The following is a 22,066-nucleotide window of genomic DNA, read 5'->3' as shown; positions in this document are numbered from 1 at the left end:
GCTACCTTTTATTAGATCTAGTAGATACCGTGGACTATGAATGGCACCTGGCAAAGGACCCTTTAACTGGACAATGCAGTTTGTTAGGCTATAGGGCAGTGTGTGGGCATTGCTCTGAGAAGGAGCAGCTTCATTAGTAGTTTCCTGAAAACCTCCTCATAAAAATTCTTACAGCCGCACCTGAAATTCAATTCTATGCTGTGCAAACAAACAGATGCATTTTACTTCTAAGAGTAGCAAGTGAACAGTTATACCTTTGAAGAAGTATCTTTACAAGACTGCGAAACCATGTTTTGTTTGGGTTGACTCCCAAGTTTTGTAATGTAAAGGAGGATTGTGACTAAGGGCCAGATGTAGGTGGCCATTTACCGACCGGTAACGGCCGATTTCGGCCGTTACAGCCCGGTAAATGGTCATTCCAGATGTAGGTGCCTTATTTTACCGATTCGGTAAATTTACCGAATCGGTAAAATACCAAATCGGTAAAATACCGAATCGGTATTTTTACCGATTCTGTAACTTTGAGATGTAGGTGGGACTCTTCTGAGTCCCACATGCCTTACTGAATCGGTATTTTACCACCCAATCCTATTGGGTGGTAAAATACCGAATACAGGTGTGCATGCACATCTGTGCATGCACACCTGTGCAATGTGACACACATACATGCCCTTAGGACATGTCTGTGTGCCACATGGCACACAAGTCCGGAATTGGGGTGCCAGGGGGTGTCAAAGTGACACCCCCTGCACCCTTGCAACAATCGGAATTTACTGAATCGGAAAATACCGATTCGGTATTCCACATTGATTCCTATGGGCTTCACGACCCATAAGATTCAATGGGGGATACCGATTCTGAATTACCTACATTTCCCCCCTCTAATTTACCACTTCTCAAATACCGAATCGGTATGATTCGGTATTTAAGAAGTGGTAAATTAGAATTACCTACATCGGGCCCATAGTCCTTATTGAACACAGGGATCTCCAATCCCCTGGTTTAGGATCCATGATTGAAGTAATGACAGATGATCGCAGCTTCTCCATTGGTTAACAATGGCACCAGCTTCCAATGGTAATTAATTTGAAAGGTATTAGCAAGTAAGCACTGTCAGAATGTTTACAGTCAGATCTTTGGCTGAGAAGGAGCAAAAGCGTTGTGGTTTCCTTTGCTGATCATCGTTTAAAGTATTTATTTGCATATGTATTAAAGCAGTGATTCCCCAAACTTGTTAGAACCACACCCCAGACAGCACATTTTCTAATTGAAATGGCCACTAAAATTGCACAAATGTACAGTTTTACTGATAAAACTACATAGCACGCAAATGATAATGTATGAAAACTGGGTTTCAGTGAATATTTATCATTTGTGCATCACTAAGTAAAGAGTCTTGATTTGTTTTGGTACTATTAAAATCTTTTTTTCCATCACACTTCAGAATTACAAAAAAGGCTGTGCTTTCCTTTTGTTTTCCTAACTGCTGAAAGTGTACAGTTTATATACAGATATTTACAACTGTCACGATTCGCTCTCTGCGCTCTCATGCCCTCCACCAGAGGGCCGAATTGTGGCACTTTCCAGTGTTCCGATAAGCTTCCAGACATTACCCTGATTGCATATCCTGATTTCCAGCCATGTGGACGATACTTGGAAATTGCCATCCATTCCCAATCCAAGCTGGGTTTTGTGGAAGCCAGCCTGCTCATTCCTGAAACTCTATTACCTAGAATTCCCTGCTCTCTGCTTCGTCTCCACCCCTGCAGGTCAAGTATGGGTGGACGAATTCAGTTTACCTGTGGCTGGCTGCTGCTAGCCTGCTCACACATGATGCATGTAATTACTGAGAGCTCTTTTAACACCATCGCTGCTGATGGTATCCTTCTCCTGTGCTGGGCCCTAATGTAAATGGGTGTGGTCACGTCGAGCTCAGCTCGTCATGAGCAAACGAGAGGTATACCTCATGACGAGCTGAGCTCGTCATGAGCATCGAAGGGGTTAAGCCCCAGTCCCTTCAGTCCAGCGTTGGTCATTGTAGCTGTGTACCGGTGAGACAGAGCCTTGTTTCCTAAGGTTTGGATATCCTTGATTCCAGTGTTTCCTGAGCTTTAGTTATTCCTTGTTCCTGAGCTGCTGCTGTTTTCCTTGTTTCTGGATTAGCACTGCCTGCAGTGCTACCTTGAATCCAGAGGTTTAGTAATGCCTTGTTCCTTAACTGGCACTGCCTGCAGTGCTACCTCAACTCCTGAGCTTTAGTAATTCCCTGTTCCTGAACTAGCAGTGCCTGCAGTGCTACCTTGACTCCTGAGCTTTTGCTCTATTCTTGTTCCTGCTAAAGCACAGCCTTCAGTGCTACATTGTTTTCTTGAATCCTGATCCCTTACTATTCTAGTATAGCCTTGTAGCCCTGCCTTCTGTTTATCCTTTTATAGTGCCCGCCTTTCTTCCCATTTCCTTGGAACTGGAGTTCTTAGTTTGCAGTCTTTCTATTCCTGCTGTCTTGCTTCTATTTCCTTGTATGTTTGTTATGTGCTTTCTGCCAAGTGTGTCCTGTGATTTCCTTCATTTCCTGTTAAGCACTCCTCCTTGCTAGCTCCTTGTCTATTGTGCTTGAGTTTAGTTCTACACCCTTGCTGTTACTGCCTTGCGTATTCCTGTTTGATTGCCAGGATCGGTGGGCACAGCTGACAACCTAGGTGGCGTTTCTTGTTCCCTGTGAGTATTGTCTTGGAGTTACATTTATAACATCACCGTAGGTATCAGCTCCACAGACCCGGCCTTTGCATGCACATCCTATAGGTGGGTATTTTCAGTCAGTATCTGTAATTGCAATTGTGGGTGAGGAACTCACTGAGCTTCAGTCTAGTCAGTGTAGGGTTCCAGAGTGCTTTACCCCACATTCCCTTTATTGTTAATGTTGATATATATATATATATATATTTTCTTTTTCTCTTGCACGTCCATTTTGGGTGTAGTTATTTTGCTTGCTAAATCGCCTCATGAGAGCCTGCCCTTTCTGAGTCTTAGCAATCTTGTTCCTTTGTGCAGGCTTCCCCTTTGGATCCCTTTTCTCCTCTGACTTCCTGTGTGATCCTAGGCAGCGCTGTACTCCTCTTTCTTCTCACATTTTATACCTAGTTATAAACCTTAGCCTAAGTCCCTGACTGTGTCCCAAACAGTCCCGGACTGAGTCCCTGACAACTGTTTTGTTGTGGGCTACAAACCAATGTCAGCCTTTTCTTATACACTCTTTGTGCCCCAGCAAGATTGTCAAATAATTCACTTTCATTTCTTTCACGTCTAAACATCAAACCCAATGTTTAAAACATAAGAAACAATATATATGAAGAAACTGCCTGACATTTAATCTCTGTCTTTGAAGCACAGCGAACGTGACAAGATAAATACAGAATGTAAAGGCATCTTTATTTATTACTTGGACTCTCGTGACCCACCAATATCGGCAACCGACCAACTACTGGGTCACGAGCCACAGTTTGGGAAGCACTGCATTAAATTATTTTCCTTTCTTTATAAGGTAAACTACTCACTGGACATACAGTTCTCAACTGGTATTGTTTTGTTTCACTGTGTTCTGAGTATCTACTTTTCATTACGTACTTTATTAAGCCTTGTACTGCTTTGCCGCATTATCAGTTAGATTCAAGTGCTTAAGATGTTGTGTCAATGCACAGGCTGTAGGTAAAACTTTTTTTTATTAAGATGAGAATAATGTGATCATATCACAAGTTAGAGATACACCTATCGAGAAGCAACCTATTTCCATAGTATTATTTTTGTTGTATGATACCACTAAACCAGTAGATATCCAGCAGTTCACTAACAAGGGAGATGATAAGAGCTGACCTGTTTATCAATCAACGTATGGACCGTTGTTAGTGTTTGGCTCTCTGCTAATCTACATGACGAAAAAACAGTTATCACTTTTCCTGACCCATGAACAATAAAGTCGGCATTGTAGTCTGTCATTGATAAAGGTTTTTCTTTTGCGACAAAGTTTCTTAAAGAATCAGTTTCAGTTTTCACTTTCCAACAAAATAAGATCTTTGTATGCAAGGCTGCCCTTTTTAGGATTTCTTAAAATGGCCTAAAGTTCCCTTTTTGGGTTTAATGTGTATGGCGCTTGCACAATTCATGGCAAACATATTATATTCTATGCCTACTGCAAGAGACTTTGGGTCAGCCTTCCCCAGCTATTGCCTTCTTTTGCTTTGAAACCTTCTAGCACTGGCTTGCAATATTGTTATTCACATCTTGGATAAGTACACAGAAGTGTTTTGGAGTCACCATTTTTAGATCTCGCTGAGCCATCGCATGCGCTGAGCTGCGAGAAATTGAGTGAGTGGCTTTTGAAAATGCTACCAGAGGCTTTTGCTGGCTTCAAGATTGCGGTCACGCGCGCGTGCGCAGCCGCCATTTGGGTTTCTGTCACGGCTCATTAAGCCTTGCGTATCTTGCACTCCCTCCTTCTTCCGCTTTTCTTAAGGCTGTAACGCAATGAGGCTCGAGAATACTTCTGAGGGGGCAGGGGGCAACTTGTGTGAGCGTGCTTGCTATTGTGGACGATCGGGACAGACTCTGTCTCTTCCTTACTGCCCAGAGAAGACACAGACAATGTCCTCTTCTTTTCTGTGCTGGCAGCTGATCCCCCCCTCTTCCTATTATTCCCTCTCTTTATGTCTTGCTCCTCAATTACTGAAAACCGTGACTTGAAGAAACTGTTCACAACCTCTCTTTCCTTCTTTCATTTAGTTGCTTCCATGTGAAATGGATCCACAAAGAAAAACACTCTTGCGGGAAATGCCCTTTTTCTGACATTTTTCTATTCCAAAGTGCAGCCTCGGGATGAAGAGAAATAAAAGGTTTTAAATATGAAAAATAAATACATAAATAAATAAAGCAAGACAGAGTGGTTGCAAAGTGGCCAGATTGGTTTTATTCACATCCAAACACATCAGCCTCACTTTACAGACTTTGCAATGAAGCGCTATTTTTCTTTTCTCGTCTTCTTTGAGAAGCATTGTTGTCCCCAGGTGGGGAAGTGCACAATTCCTGGATGTATTGCAATACCTGGTTGATGGATGGATTGGAAAACAAAATGTGTACCTCTGTGTTTATGGATGTGGTCATTTGTAAACCATACTGTTTACATTTATTTAAGGATACAAGCAATGGACATTGAAAAGGTTCCCTTCAGGGCCCTGTAGTCATGTCCTTCACTTTTCAGCTAAAACCACTCGCTAATTTCTGAATAGTGAGTGAGAGATCGTTAAAGTAACCATGTTGTTTCTGCTTACATTTCACATGCTTTACTTAATCTTACACTCCCTCCTTCTTCCTCTTAAGGCTGTAACGCAATGAGGCTCGAGAATACTTTTGAGGGGGCAGGGGGCAACATGTGTGAGCGTGGTTGCTTTTGTGGACAGGCAGAGAAGGAAAAGGACTCTGTCTCTTCCTTACTGCCCAGAGAAGACACGGACAATGTCCTCTTCTTTTCTGTGCTGGCAACTGATCCCGCCTCTTCCGATTATTCCCTCTCTTTCTGAAAACCATGACTTGAAGAAACCTTCTTTTATTTAGTTGTTTCCCTGTGAAATGGAACCAAAAAAGACAAGCATTGCTATAGCCAATAGGTCTCGCTTTTGGGACCTTATAAGTATTTAGTTATGCAGCACAATATCTTTGGTGCATCAACATCAACTGTTGCATGGCTAAACACTTATAAGGTCCCAAAGGCGAGACCTACTGGCTATGCCAATGCTGGTTCTATTAGCTGTTTAGGCAAGTCCTTCTAACTCCATTGGAATGTATGAGGGACTATTTTAAAGTCTGCAAGCAGCCTGCTAGCACAGAGAGTGAGCACTGACAAAAGTATCTGAAATAGCTTGCAGGGGACTTACAGCCCCCCACTGCTTACCACTGGTTGGCTTCATCATCACTCTCACTTCCTTGCTCTCCTTCAGCACCCTGTTGCGGCTTCATTTCCCGTAGTCCGTTTGTTCCTTCCCTGAAGCTTATCCCAAATACTGCTTCCTTGTTCCACTGTGTGTCCTTCGCGCTTTCATACGTATTATTTTCTTATTTGCTTGTGATGCTCTCCCATACCTTCCACTGTCTGTTATGTTTGGTGTTGCCTGTCCCCTCTCGCCCTCATCATGCTGGCTGTGGGGTTACTTGCCCTTTCCTGTCCTCCTGCTGCCTCTCATGTTGTTTGGCCCTCCTGCCGTCCACCCTCTTGCTACCCCTCCTCTCTGTCCCACGCATTCCTTCGCCCCATCCTACTGACCCGTGTTGCTTGTCCCCTCCTGCTGTCCGGGTTGAGCCGCCTCCTACAGATGATAACAATAACAAAGCACTATGACGCAGCCAACATACTCAAGAACTATTTGTCTTTGTCTTTTTTTTTTAGCAATGTTGTACGGCAGCCGGGCTGCGATGCAGCATGGTTAAAAGTGAACAAAAACAGTTATGACATAGCCAGCATTGACCATGTCACAGCGCTTTGTTTTATTTATTTATTTATTTTTACTTTTAGCCATGCCACAAAGCAGCCGTTCTGCTATACAATTTGACATAAAAAAAAAATATCAGACCGCCAATAGATCTTGCCAGGCCCATTAGCTTTGCCAATGCTGGTTTTCTGTGGCGTCTATTTTCATTCAGATGATTGTGTCTACCATCGTTCCCCAGAACACAAACAGGCATTGGCAAAGCCAATAGTAACTCATAAAACAGACAAATCTACTGACTTTGTCAATGCTTGTTCATAGTTGGTGCTCTGATATGCCCTTCCAAATTTCAAAGAAGATCCATCGCCTTCTGCCAACATCCTAATGAAATCAGATGCAGTTTATTAGTTTTGCAAAATGAATTAAGGGCAACAGGTAACTGTGTCATCAAGTGTCCAGCAAACTGAGTCGAGCTTCGGTCACTCTTCACTCTGTGTTCGATCTATCAGCAATGTGCATTGTGTGCATAAAATGGACATTTACTCAGCATTAACTAGCGCCAACAAGAAGTGGTGTGTCAGTTTTGACTGAGCAGATAGCCAATCAGGTAGTGGACGAATAGCTCAGCAACAAATGGATTTCAGTAATATATATATAACTTATACACCTCTATCCATCACATGGATGGGTTAAAGGCATTAGAATACTAATCAGACACAAGGCCCATTGAATATCATGTTCATACAAAATGCTATTGACCTCACCAATTTTTGTCTAAACAACAACTACTTCATGTTTCAGCAACAGGTGTACCACCAGGAGAGAGGCGAAGCTATGGGCGCGGGTTTTTCGCCCAGCTACGCCGGTCTCCATATGGAGTGGTGGGAGGAGAAGGTGTTGAAAACAGTATACAAAAAAGCTTGGACAGAAAATGTGGTCAAGTGGGTCCGCTTCATTAATGATCTGTTCATAGTATGGGGTGGTGATAAACAAAGTGCTGGAGATATTATTTCTAAATTGAACAACAATGACATGAACTTACAATTCACGTTTGACATTAGTACGAATTGTATATGTTTTCTAGATGTGGAGGTATATGTACAGAATAATAAAGTGATCAAGGCCTCCAGGGGCTGAAACGCGTCATGGCGGTGAGGAAATGGAAAATTTCCATTCTCAAGGGTCTTCCTAATAACAATAAAGAACTTGGCACAGAAACTGAAATATGAAAAGACATCTTTATTAAATTTTAATAAATGAGGCCACGTCACACAGAAACCGTAGTAACTGAATGAGGTAGTCTGAGGAATACAGAGGACAGAGGCCTTTTATATGTTTTAGCGTTACTGGACTCAGCACAAAAGAAAGAGGCAGTCCTAGCTTTTGAAAGCATGCAAAAACCCCAACATTCCTTATTTACAGTTTGACCAATCCCATGTATACACGACCAAAGCATTGTATGATGACAAACCCACATTTCAGTTGTCCAGCCCATAATTAATCATCAAACAAACCCAAGCTAAACAGTCTTCTTTAGACAAGCTGGACAAAACCCATAATAAAAGGGCCCGCAGCCCACATCATAAATAGACCATAAAGAAGGAACAGAAACAGATATGAGCAAGATAAAGGGGTGTGTGCCTGTACAATAAACTCAACAATGTCCTGCTCTTTGATCCTAATCTTGATCAGCTACTGGGCAAGAAACTGGTCTAACAAGGTCAGCTTCAGGCAACATGGTCAGTTCACTCAGGTCATCCAGCAGTCAGCTAAAGTCATCAGCCTATGTGAGGGCAACTACAAAATGGCTGCCATGCACAAAATGGAACCCATGGTTCAGAACAAAATTGTCAAATACACAGTGAATCCATCGGTGTAACATGACGAAAACACTCATGCTTGCTGAGCTCACTATTTACGGTTCAATGTTACCAAAATCGTAACGGAACCATAACCTTTATGACTAGGGCCCCCGGTTTTCCGTTTAAACGGATTTTTACATATAAATACAGACGGAAAACAATTTTTCCTTTGTCTGTATTTATATGTAAAAACTGCAAAATACTAGTAAATGTTGCTGCGCTGCTGTGCTCGAAATCAGTTATCTAGCCACGTCTCTCTTTCTGATGTAGGGGAGATTCTTTCTAATCCTTCCAATCAGAGTCTTTAGGTGACGTACTGCCGTGCCCCTGAACCAATCCTGGTCAGATTTAAGCTCACTGAGTAGGCATGTGAACACCTCCGGCCCTTCTCTCAGAACCTTTGCCCCCCTACCTCCTCCTTTTGCCTGCACTACGACCAGCACCGTGCCACTGTGTTGCCACAGTCAGTATTTGTTGCTGCCCCGGCCCTTCGGAATTAACCATCTCCAGGGCTCTGCCTCTTAAGTAAGCTCCCTGCCAGCACTCGGCCATTTCCACAAGAAAGGTACCTGCATTTTCCCTGTGTATGTGCCCTCAGGGGACAGATGAATGGCGACTTCACAGTGTCCCTAGAAACAGCAGAGAGCTAGAAGCCTGGGCACTTACACGAGAAAGTCACTAATCACACAGTCTGTCCCGCTGCAGCCTTGGGCTCCTCCCCCTCCGGTTTGAATTGGCAGCACCAGAGTCCGGGCAGTGGGGGGGCGGCTTTCTTTTCACTTCGAGATTGGTGTGTTTTAAGTTGCCAGATTCGTTGCTCCCTCCGGCTCTTTACAGGTTCCTTGATGTATAACTTTACAACTCCATGTAGAAACACTGGCGGAGTTTGTGCAATTGCACATGTGTTTTTGGGGCATGTTTGTTGGAAGAGTGTTGTTACCCAGCTTGTGTGCACAAGCCAGGGATGGTGCATGAGGTAACAGTTGTGTGTAGTTGCAGCGCATCATTTTTCATCCACCAGGAGCGCATATTAAATTATATTATTTACATGCCATGAATGTCTGTGCAACCGCAGTAACCGCAGTAGTAACTTTCACAAGCTGAAGGGCATTACGTTTTGATTACCATGGCTTGGACGCTTAAACCTGGCAAGGAAAGGAGGCATAACGACTGAAAAAGTGGAAGCACATCTTTTATACATGAGGGGAGTTCAGTTTTAGCAAAACCGAACTTCTTCATTGATTTCTAAGCTGTTCGGTATACATCAAATTAGGACAATAACAGCATAGTGGCGCAACTAGAGCCAAATTGTTTTTGAAGGTGGGGGGGGGGGGGGGCTAATTCTTCCAGCAGTAGGTAGCATGGAGATCAGGGGCTCTAAGAAGTGGTGAAAAAGCAACAAAGCCTCATTAAAAGGCAAATGGTCTTTTAAAGACCAGTGAAGTACTGAGGTGCGGCTGAAACACACCAAAGAAATCAGGAACTTCAGCCTTACCACCCCATTCTCCAACTGATCTCTGTGATTGAAGAGCGCTCTCCATATACCAATGTACTGTTTATTGATGCATACAAAAAAATCTAGACTTTAAATTTGGAAGCCTCAAACACCTTCCATTGTCAATTTAAATAAATGTGGAAAAATACTAGTTGTAGCGTCGGCTTTTGCTTGTGGCAAAATAAATGTGGATAAATACAGAAAAAACACCCAAAAAATAAATATGGATAAATACAGACGGAAATGGCAAAAAAATAAATACCATAAAACCGGGAGCCCTATTTATGACCCAGGTTCAGAATTCACGGAACCTCAGCGGAATGCACAAAATAAAAATATTGCACAGAGAAAAACTGGTGTCCGTTCCGGTTCTGGCTCTATGGACATGGAGTGGTAAAGATACAGTTTATTTTCATAATAATAAGATACATACATGCTTACACCGCTAGCCCACAGCAGGAAACCCAATTTTGCACTCAAGTAGCTTTCATCCCAAACATACAGTGCATAGTATTCAATACGGAGAAATGCTGCGCATTCGTAGGATATGCAGCAATGAGAATGACCTATGTATAGCCCAACAGGAATGTAAATCAAGATTTCCGGCAAGAGGCTATTCACAAAGAGTCATAGATCAGGCAATACTACGCACGAAAGCGAAGTCAAGGGAAGATTTGTTATTCAAACCTTCAAACAGCAAAACAAAACAGACTGAACATGCAAAGAACAATATAAGCAATCCTAGGCTAATGCTAACGTATAACAAACAGCGGGATAGTCTCAGGAAATTAATTAAGAAAAACTGGCACCTGGTTCAAAGTGACCCAATTATAGGGGATAAAATGTTACCTTCACCCACTATAACATTCAGAAAAGCGTGCAGTACTTGCGACTATCTAGTCAGTAGTAGTCCTGAAATCCCCAAAAATACAAATTGGCTAGCCAAACGTAAAGGTTTCGTCAGCTGTATAAAGCATGCTAATATGGAGAAAATAAAACCACATTCCTTACTCCTTTTAATGACATATAACTATAAATCTGAGTTTGCTGTTTAGGTACAGGAATGCTCTTGTGGGCTGAGGTATGTGTGCAGCACCCGCCTCCAGGTCCACAAGAGGATATTACAGCATTTACGGGCAATAACCAATAATGATAGCTCCTATCCGGTAGCCAGCCACTTCAACAAGATCTATAATAAAAATCTCAATCAGTTGAAGTATTACGTAATTGACAGTGTTCCCCCACTGAGAAGCGGAGGGAACAGAGATACAATAATACTCAGACGTCTCGAGACAAAATACATCTTAGAATTAGATAGTAAGAGTCCACACGGTTTAAACACGACGGAAGATTTGTATACCTGGCTCTAATCAGAGCAGTCTAATATGATAACATATCCAACTAAGGCGACCCTAAAACAGCTCGTTCTCCGCCAGTTGTGCACATGGGCTCATGGCACACTGGACATTTTTTTAAGCACAGTGTCACTTTATTCAGTAATTATGAAACTAATGCTAAATAGCATAAAAGCACTATAGCACTTTCACAGTACTTTTTGCACAATTCTGGTACTGTATACAGGGCATAAGAACCCAATTACAAGATATTTTGGGTTTTTTATATGATTTGAAGCAAATTCCTGTAAGGAAAGATTAGACATTATGGCAAATCAGACCCTTTCAAAAGAAAGGGCAGACCAATATCATAAGCATTTTTGTTATAATCTGATTTGTTTTTTACTGTGTGGGATTCGTTTTACCAAGTATTTATACAGACATTGTTCTAAAATGAATATTTGCACATGGGCTTTTAAAGCAGCAGATTTTATGCATTATGCAGGCACAACATGACATTATTTGTCTGAATGTCTTTTTAACATGTGTTTAATATTTTAAATATGTATTTATTCAGAAATATGTAGAGATTTTGTTACGCGTGTTTTTATGTTCTTATGTATTTACAGATGAAAGTCAGTATTTACAATGTAAAGTAATTTGAAATGCTGCAATGTGTATACATACAGGAAACAAAGTCTCAAACTGCATACAGTCTAGTTTGGCATAATGTACTGTGCCACTTTAAAAATGGAAGTATAACAACAGCATGTCATGTGATCAAGGGCTCTGGATAGCCCGAAAGGCGTCTTGGCAGCGAAAGCACAACAAAATAAAACAAGCATTTGCAATGCAATAGGTCTCGCATTTATGAGAGTTTGAGCTATTGACATTGTAAATGACAATGCCAATAGCTCAAAACTATCGCAGATACAAGACCCATTGCATTGCAAACACGTGCTATAAAACTTTTTAAAAGCGTTAGGAGAGAGAGCGTCCTGTCTGCAACAGCAGGCAGGACATAGCTATTTGAGAAAATAGTGCTCGGAGGCTGTAATTAAAGCCTACTGAGCAACATGACATGTAACGGGGTGTCGCCATGGGAGGTTACAAAATGAGACAAGGCGGTACTATGGAGGGACTGCTAAGCCTTTTGACCAATGAACAGCTACAGTTTACAGTGGCCAATGGAAAATGTGGGAGGAGTGTCAAGTCCCTAACTCAATACAGCATGCTCTGCCCAGGCTCGACCCAAAAATAACTAGGGAAAGGTATAATATCTCCGAAAAACGACAATGCCTGAGCAGAAACCAAATACCTGTACTGTGAACTGTAGTGTAGTACTCTATCAACTTCATTACAGAGTGCTTGCATTAATGCCAGAGACCCAGTTGGCATGGAGAAACAAGCCATGAACAGCAAAACTAATGAAGGTTTTCAAAACGAACACAGCCAAAACTGGCAAAGCTGTTTACACAATCTGAACGGCTCCATCAACAGAGCATGTGAATTCACACGGAGAGTAAACATTGTACACTGAGGCCTTGAAACCCTGCAACTACGTCTCACAAAACTTCAAAGCTTCGGGGAGTAGATTGTACCAAAACACAGTGGACTGGTAGGGTTTTCACCTGACCACTTTTTACCGGCATGATTGTTTTTTAACCTACCAGTACATAAATTAGAAAAATCATCTAAAGCGGTTATCTTTCCCCCTTATCAGTGCATACTTTGAATGGTAAATAATTCTATTTAAGTACCATGGCCAGGCCTTTACCCAATCTTAAAATGTAAACAAATGGCATGTCATTTTCTCTGGAAAACACACTGAGGAGAGATTGGAACGTAATGCTACGAAATGTGAAACGATGATGTGCTAGCTACCATTAGTATCAATACATTCATGACATTTCCCTGAGTTCTAGCAGCAAGCTTACGTTATGTAGGTTCGCAAATTTCAAAAGGCGCACGAATACCCGTGGTTGTCTTGGCGCTGGTAAATTAGCAGTTTAGGTAATTAATTCATTAATTAATAGTTAGAGCATTTGAACGATTTCGTTCTGAAAACAACAGAGCTCTGAAGTTACCCGTTTCTGTGCGTAAGTAGTTCATCCAGGCCAGCTTTTTGGTGACTTTTGAGTTTTGTAGTCTTGTTTAATCCCTTTATTAAATAAAAAATTACATGTTCCAGAATTCCAATTACATTCCTGGAGTGGCTGAACTCTACTCGCAAGGACCTGGAAAACCTGACATGCCTAATTTATGCTTGCTTAGAGAGGTAAAACTTTGTAGATTGACATTAAGGGCTGCACGAAGAGGACAAGGACAATACACTTGACGATCGTACTAGTTCTTAAAGCTGATTCTTAATTTGCAGAAAGCGATCATCAGATTTCTCCTGAAGCAAATGTACGCGTTGCCAGGCAAGGGTGAGTACATTCCTACTACACAGGGACCGAACTGTAATAGAACACTGAGCATGTACTTAGAGCTGTATTTCAGCAGTGCACATGCGCAGAATCAGTGAGCATGCTTCAAATAAGAGAAAACATGCGTTTGAAACCCTTTAAAGCATTACACGTTGGTTTTGCACACATCTGCGCATGTTGGCAGGTCAGTGCGCACACCGACGCAGGGACAGGATGTGCCTAGAAGATGCTTTAGTCCTACGTGCTTCCATGCTCCGCACATATATATAGAGTCCATGATATCTTTGGCGGGTCTGTGGGAACTCCGGGGCCTGCCCCAGCACCAGCACACCTCGAACCCACCTCTTTTATGGCTTTGCACCCTGGAAAGCACCCTGGAAATGAAATAGGTCAGGTGTCGCATGATTCCACACCAGTCCATGCACACCCCTGCCCTGTACCGTATCCCAACCACACATACAGCGAACTCTACTCATGCACCCCAGAAATCCTCAGCCAGGCCAGGACTGCAGGTGTAGTCTTAAAATCAGCACTACATCAACCGTGCAAGGGCAACTAGTCAACATGTCACATGCACAACCCAGTGCTTAATTTGTGCTTGTGCTTTCCGGATTTTTAGCACCGGCACTTAATTATCTGGGCCGGGTGTACACGGATTGCTGCGCGTCATTGTTTTTTATTTTTGATATAGTTTATTACCTCACTACTGGACTTGGCAGTAGCAAAAAATATTGTGCAACCACTTCTCGTCCGCAGTACTGTCTCCGCGTCCATCTCCCGAATGGCTCAGTCTCACTCCTAACGAAGCTGTGGTGAGCCTGGCCTGCCCAGGCTGAGCCAAAAAGAGAATCTTGTTGATTGGCTGGAGGCCGCGGCTCTGAGTTAAACTTTAGTTACAGTGTGGCCGGCCCAGTGGGCGGGGCACTGATTTTGGGCTGTATTTTGGTTTTTGGCGGCTGGGGCTGTGCGGCGGCAGGCAGCGTGCGCAGATTTTTTCAGATTGCGCATTGCCACACGTCCACGCCCCACCACCAACTCCCTAACGGCCATTCAAGGTCTGAGTGCCTGTGCGAGCCAGTGCAATTTCACCCGACCCTCCAACGACGATGCGAGGACTGGCAGCAGTACCACGTGAGGACGGCAGGCTGGCAGGCCAGGCCTAGTCAGTTAGACTAATCAAGGCAGTGCATATCCCGGCCGCCGGACCAGAACCAAACCGGTAAGTCTTAACAAAGTTAAGAAAGCAGAGCAGAGCTGCATTGCTGCCTTCACACAGCTCATGGTCTGCCTTCGCCATAGTCCTTACCATTCAAGCAATTTTTAATTTTTGGTGCAGGTTAAGTTGTTTATTCCTTTAAAATTACTGCCGGTGTGGATATATATACAGGCCCGGTACTACATTGTGACTCTGGACGAGAGTGTTGTGACAAAGAGGGAGGAAATAGTACTGCAAGCATAATAGAAGCCTACGAAGCACCTGTTCTTTTTTTCCACCAAATTTGTGTCTAGAGTCCGACTCCAGCAGCAGTTAAATAACCATCTTACACTCAGGCAAGTAACAGTACAATGACATGTCGCCAGCTAGTCACATGCACTCAGACTGACTGAAGTTTTTATTAAGCGCTCGAATGCCGCGGCGTCTTGGCGCTGTAGAATAGAAGGTGATGTGAGACAGATCAGGGCAGGGAGAACAGCCATGTTTTCAGGGATTTTCTGAATCTCAGTTTGGAGGCTTGTGAGCGAACTTCGACAGGCAATGAGTTCCAGAGTTTGGAGGCCTGATTAGAAAATGATTTTCCACCCCAACGCACTTTCCGGATTCTAGGCACGCAGAGCAGGTCTTGATTGGCCGATCTTAGAGTTCGGTTGGGCACATAGCGCGTGAGGAGTTTGGCCAGATCATCTGATCCTTTTCCGTGAACGGATTTGTGGGCCAAGCAGAGGGCTTTAAACTGGACTCTGCGCTTAATTGGCAGCCAGTGCAGCTCTCGAATGGCCCGGGAGGTGGGGTGACGCTTTGGCAGGTTCAGGATAACCCTGGCGGCCGCGTTCTGGATAGCCTGCAGCTTGATCAATTGCTTCTCTCCCGTACCGAGATAGAGAGAGTTGCAATAATCAACCCAAGACATTACTAGGGCAGCAATGACAGTCTTTTTTAAGGTGGGTGGAATAAAGGGCAAGATCTTTCTAAGTACCTTCATCATATGAAAACAAGCTGAAGTGACTTGGTTCACCTGCGCTGTGCAGGAGAGGTTTATGTCCAGTAAGAATCCGAGGTTTCTGACCTTCTCGGCTGGGGTAGGACAACAGCCGGCTTCCGGGGGCCACCATAGCTGACTCCATATCGAGGGCTTCTGACCGAATTCTATGATTTCAGTCTTCTCAGTATTTAATTTGAGAAAGTTTTGGCTCATCCAGTTTTTTACACTGCGAAGGCAATTCCTGAAACGGCCTGCGGTTGCTTCAATGGAATCGGAGACCGACACTATGATTTGCGTGTCGTCTGCATAAGACACTAATCTCAAGCCATGGGATTTTATCAGTTTCGCCAAGGGGTGACATATAAATTGAACAAGGTTGGTGATAATGCCGACCCTTGTGGGACTCCTCCGGGAAGAGTAAATTCCTCTGATTTAAGTCCATTCCAGTGGACTTGTTGGATTCTGCCTGTCAGAAATGATGCTAAGAGGGCTAGAGCGGCATCGGAGATGCCCAGATTTTCCAAACGACTCAGTAGGACCGAATGATTGACGGTGTCTAACGCCGCGGTTAAATCAAGTAATATGAGGGCCGTTCTTCCACCGTCGTCCATGGTCTTCCGGATATCCTCTGTTGCCATGATAAGGGCTGACTCAGTTGAATGGCATGCTCGAAAGCCATGTTGTGTAGAGTCAAGAAGATTTTTCTTCGTAAGGAAAGTCATCAGTTCTAAGTTCATGGCTTTCTCAAGGATTTTAGCTGGTAGAGGCAGACAGGAGATGGGCCGATAGTTTTTAGTTTCGGAGGGATTGAGTGAGTCTTTTTTCAGAATCGGGCGGATACAGGCCTTCTTCCAGATTGAGGGGAAGGAGTTCGAGCATATAGCCTTGTTTAATAGAGAGGTCAATACTCCAGTTATAGCTAATGGAATAGAATGCAGAATGTGCGGAGGGCATGGATCCAATGGAGATCCTGATTTCATCTGTAGGAGAAGGTCCCCGACCTCTGACTCCTTTAGCATAGGAAACCTAGGAAAGACAGGGAAAGTGGGAAGTGAAGATTCCTCAGTGTCCACTGCCGGGACCTGGGTAGGAGTGACCGAGATGTTAAGGCTGGTATTGGAGTTGGTGGCTACGGTGCCGAAACCGTCATAAACTGCCTGTACTTTGCTCTGGAAAAAAGCAGCAATATTCCCGACAAAGTTCTGGTCTGGTGTAAATATAGTGTCTCGCTGGGTTTTTGCCAGAAGGGTAACAGTCTTAAAGAGCTCTCTGGCAGAGTTGGGGGCTTCTTGGATTCAGGTGGTGTAGAATGTGGATTTGGCCTGAATAATCGCTGCCTTATACTCCTGCAGAGCTTTGGAGTATTCGGCCTTCTTGAGAGCGCAGTAGTTGGACCGCCAAATGCGCTCAGCTTTGCAGCATTTGAGTTTGATTAATTTCAACTCAGCTGTATACCACTGGGCGGTGGCCAACCGTTTCTTAGGCACTCAGGACTCCAGAGGAGCTAGCTCATCGGCACACTGAGCAATCCATCTGTTAAAGCTGGAGGCTCCAGTGTCGATGCTACATTGCTCAAATGTTGGGGGGTCGTTGGCAAGAGCCACTGCTAGCAGATTCGAGTCTAAGTTTTTCCATGAACGCTTGCTTTCCGGGGGCAGGAAGCGTCTTCTGTATCTTGCAGAGTCATTAAATTTTAGATTAAAGAAGACAGCCCTATGATCAGACCATGGGACAGGCAAAGCGGAAGAAAATTTTAAGTTATTGTTGTTGGTGAAAAAATCGTCAAAAGTATGTCCTGCAATGTGGGTGGGCTTACGCACTAGTTGGGTCATATCAAAACTAAGCAGGTTGTCAATGAGAGTTGCGGAATCAGAATCGTTAGTAGCTTCGAGGTGAAAATTTAAATCTCCTAGAATTGTAAAAGTGGCGGAGTCCGTGGTGGATTCCAGATAAGTATGGAGAGCAGTGATGAAGGGAGCTTTTGGCCCTGGGGGTCTGTAGAGCAGCAAGCCAGCGAAAATCAGACGGTTATTGCATTTGATTTTGAAGTTCAAGGCTTCAGCCTCCATATTTAACTCTGGTAGGCAGAATATTTTTAGATGGGACTTGTAGATGATACCAATGCCCCCGCCTGTTCTTCCAGGTCGGTTGAGGTACTCTACAAAATATCCCTCCGGAACTGCTATGTTCCAATCTGGACCAGAGGCATCAGATGACCAGGTCTCAGTAAGGAACATTACATCTGTATCGTGATCAGTTATGAACGCCTCAATTTCGCATTTATGTTTTGGCATGGATCTAATATTTAATAGAATGCATTTTAGAGTCCTTCTCCTGAAAGCAGGAGAGGCTTCCAGACTCAGATGATTGCAGATGGTAGGTCGATAGCCACAGGTCAGGCATGTAGGGACTGTGAGGGAGTCTGAACAGTTAGCTCTGACCGGATTTTTACAAATAGGACGATTAAGCAGAAATAGCTCTTTGGCTGAGTAGCGAAGGGGTGAGGATCGGGCAGGGGCCATGGCGCAAGGCGCTGGCCCGGCGCGGACAGGCGCAGACGGGCTTGACTTTGGCACAACTTCGGCGCGTTTCCGGCGCGCCCGCTGCACTTGTCCGCTGCGCTGCCGGGAGAGCATTTGGCTAAGTAGGCTCGTGTCAGGGTGGTGCTTGTGAGCGCTAGACCACGTCCCTGCACTCCCTCACACCTAAGATGGCGGCGATGTGTGGGTGTTTGTGGATTTCAGCAACCCGGTTCTCCCTCCGCACTAACGGGACTTCCAGCGGCAGAAACAGGGATAGGGTAGCAGGTAAGGGTCACAGAGCACTATTAAACAATTTAGCAGTCAAATTGCAAAAACGAAATATTTTTTTTAAAAACGAGGTTTCAGCAAGCAATAAAGTACAATTTATCAGTCAAATTGCAGAGGGATTGAATCTTTAAAAAAACGAAGCTTTACACACAGAGAAAATACACTTTCTGGCGTGAGCTCTGATTGCTCCAACAGGCTTCTATCTACTGATGAGCCTGGTGTGGTGCTTGCCTAAGTAGGCTCGTGTCAGGGTGGTGCTTGTGAGCGCTAGACCGCGTCCCTACACTCTTCCACACTCATAACCACACCGACAGGCAACTCAACAGCACAGTGAACCCATCCGCCCAACACCGGACATTTTGCAACTTGCTTTTATAAGGTGTACGCATATTTATACATTTGCCACACTGGCCTCATACCATCATCTCCTGCATATTTTTCCTTTTCTCGCATAATTTAGCCAACCCTGCCAGTTATACTATAATAAAGTAAAGAAACTAAACAGTTCACATAACTTACCCCAGTAAAACAAGCGTCTTCAAATAGGTCGTGTCTCCAATGAATGTCTCTGATTCGCCTTCTTTGAAAATGTTTAGTGCTGCACTTTTAAATACGTAAAAATGCACGTAAAAATGTCTAAAAATGCCGCCGTAATTATGCAGCTTTTAAGACTAATGAAGGCGTGGCAGTGGCGCCAGTAATACGCCTGCTCCCGATCACAACACAGAAAGTGAGAATTATCACAGCATGAGGCCCCAAAGTAATAATTATCACAGCATGCCGAGAGGCGCCACACGCTGCTGGAGCACTCAACTGCACATTAATTATAGTTGAGTGCTCCAGCAGCCTGGGGCGCCTGTTGACATGCTGTGATAAGTGGGGTCTCATGCTGTGATAATTGTTACTTGGGCGCCTGACGTGCTCCGCATTAATTAACGCGCACAAGCCGATCCACTGTGAATCGCGTTCACAGACCTGAATCGGCTCGTGCCCAGGTCTGTCTCCCTTGGAGGCAAACACGGCAGCTATAAGTCTCGTTGGCGGCAGCGCTTCGCGCTGCAACGTCAGCGAGACCTAAAAAGACTGAAACACTTACTAAGTGGAGTCCGAGATATAGATATAGATATATATCTCTATATCCCTCTCCACTCCTAAAAAGTCAACAGTACAATAGGACGGCAGGGGAGCAGACAATCAGGGAGTGAACCAGAAGCTGACTCTTCGCAAAAGAACCCCACAACATTCAACAGAGGTACAGCTTGACAATCACCTCACCGCTCCACACTCCTAATTTCAAAAAACCCTCTCTTCCATTTGCTAAACATCAGACATTGATCAACCGTTGTTCTGAACAGCTCAGCATAAGTACATCAGTTTTGTAATGCGTGTCTACCTTGTCCACTGCCACTGTTGTCAACGTCCGCCACACATAAACAGCCTTGGTCAAATTCCTCCTGTTCTCCAAGTGTGCAGGACCACCAGTCTCGTGCTTTAAATAAAGACATTCTGCACAGCTCTGAAACGGAAGCACCAAAAATATTAATAATAAACACATCAATAGTACTATATTATTTGCCAAAATATGGTTTAAGCTCACAGAAATAAATAACTTGGTTTCCAAAGTAGCTCACACTTGCTTTAAATTCATCACAACAAACATTTCCTCCTATCATTGGAAACTTCCCCATTTTGAGGCGCTGGGAAACAAAGACAGGGGTAAGTGGAATATTTTTTTTCATATATATAACTTTCAAATCAATAACATGAACGAAACAAAAAAAACGATCACACCTTTAATTAAGATGGCAGCTGCATACTGTCCATGTCAGATAATAGATATATAAGCCTAGGAACATATCTTTTTGTTTCAAAATATTTTGATCGGTTTCAGTTTTGCAAAACACATACAAAACAAACAGGGGTGGGAGGCATCAGCATATCTTACAGATCAAGAGATATAAGAAGCTCATATGACATGTTCATCTTGTGCACTAGGGCTCGACCTGAGATACCTACAAACAATATGTTCCTAGTCGGGATGCAGGAGACATTGATCAAAAAGATCTCGTTTTTTAAATCCCAGCGTGGGACTTGTTGTCTAATTGGCAGTTGTGACTCCCACCCAGAACCATTCTTCCCATATAACTCTAAAAACGGGACAAAACAAACATTAGTATCACAGTTTCACAAAGTCATGGTTGGTCAGTGGTGTGGACGGGGCATTGTGGACAGGGTCCGAGACATCCCCCAAGCTTCTCCTCTCAAGAGTCACGGTCGTCCCAAGTGTTAGATATGAAAGTGATGAGGAGCCCTCAACCTGGGACCACAAGAAAAGAGGGGCAGGCCTTCAGACAGCTACTCAGCCAAGGGGGCCCAAGTATAGTCGAACCCTGTTCTCTTGTCATCTTCTATGTCTGCCATTCTTTCCATTGCCAGAGCTCGCCAAAGCCTAGCATGGCATTGGCATTTTAGACTCAGGTCTCGAATCCCTAAGAGAGTGTGTTCCATTGTAGTGGGAATTGGATAGCCCAGTGTCGTCTTAATTTGGGATACATTTTCTTCCCAGAAGGGCTGGATTGATGGGCGGTCCCACCATAGTGCTTAAAATCTCCCAGGAGACCACAACCTCTCAAACATCTAACGGAGGTGTTAGGGAATATTTTTCTCAACTTCTTTGGGTGCAAGTACCACTCGTACATAACTTTATAGTGAGTCTCTCTTGGAAACATGGAGTGATTGTATTTGGAGATGTCTTTAAACAAGGAGCCCCACTGTTTTTCCCCTCAACGGAGAGGTGAGAAGAGAATCCCAGATTCTTTGGTGTCTAGGGGTGGAGCAGGGACCCAGCGTCCGTATGAGAGAGTAAAGGAAAGAGATAGTCCCCCTCAAAGAAGCCCCCGACTGCGCACATTTTTCAATTGGGAGTAAGTCTCTGGTTGCAGCTAGGTGGATCGGAGGTTATTGTACCCAGTATTTAAGTTGTACGTAGTGGAATTTTTCAGAGGGCTGAAGCTTAAAAATGTTGGTGCATTCCTCAAAGGTCAACAACTTCCCCCCCTTAAAGAGATCCGAGATCATAAGACAACCCATCTCCCACCAAGGCCCAAAAGGACCCTCTCGATGAGCCGGTGGGAAGTCAAGATTAAAGTGAATGGGGATGTAGGGAGAAGGGAATGGGGTCAGGGGAAATGATCTGTTACGGTCATCCCATACCCGCAGAGTTGTGGCCTTGGAGGTGATAATGTACGAATGTAATGGCCGATTTTGTTTTGACTTCCAAAGGAGGTCCCAGATCGTCCTACCCTCTATTTGCCGGTCTATAAGGAGGCAGAGTTTTTCTGATTCGCGAAAAGACCAATCTGTACTCATCCGGAGTTGTGCAGCCCTATAGTACCCCAAGAAGTCCGGAAGTTCCAATCCCCCATCCACGCTCGCCTTGGTAAGCAACCGGTAGGATAACCG

General features: G+C 44.0%; 1 protein-coding gene across 4 annotated transcripts in view; it reads right to left on the bottom strand.

The window, feature by feature from the left end:
- BBS9 (Bardet-Biedl syndrome 9) overlaps positions 1-22,066 on the bottom strand; it is a 2,055,975-nt gene that overhangs the window by 1,897,196 nt on the left and 136,713 nt on the right. For all 4 annotated transcript variants that reach the window (XM_086964810.1, XM_086964812.1, XM_086964809.1 and 1 more), the window contains exon 2: positions 19,998-20,120. In XM_086964810.1, the coding sequence (XP_086820936.1) occupies positions 19,998-20,109 (112 nt within the window). In that variant the 5' untranslated portion in view covers positions 20,110-20,120. The remainder of the gene's footprint in view (positions 1-19,997; positions 20,121-22,066) is intronic.

Source organism: Lissotriton vulgaris, chromosome 4_1 (assembly GCF_964263255.1).
Source record: "Lissotriton vulgaris chromosome 4_1, aLisVul1.2, whole genome shotgun sequence".
Classification (NCBI taxonomy): Eukaryota; Metazoa; Chordata; class Amphibia; order Caudata; family Salamandridae; genus Lissotriton; species Lissotriton vulgaris.
The sequence above is the reverse complement of the archived record's forward strand: the minus strand, read 5'-3'. Positions and strand labels throughout refer to the sequence as shown.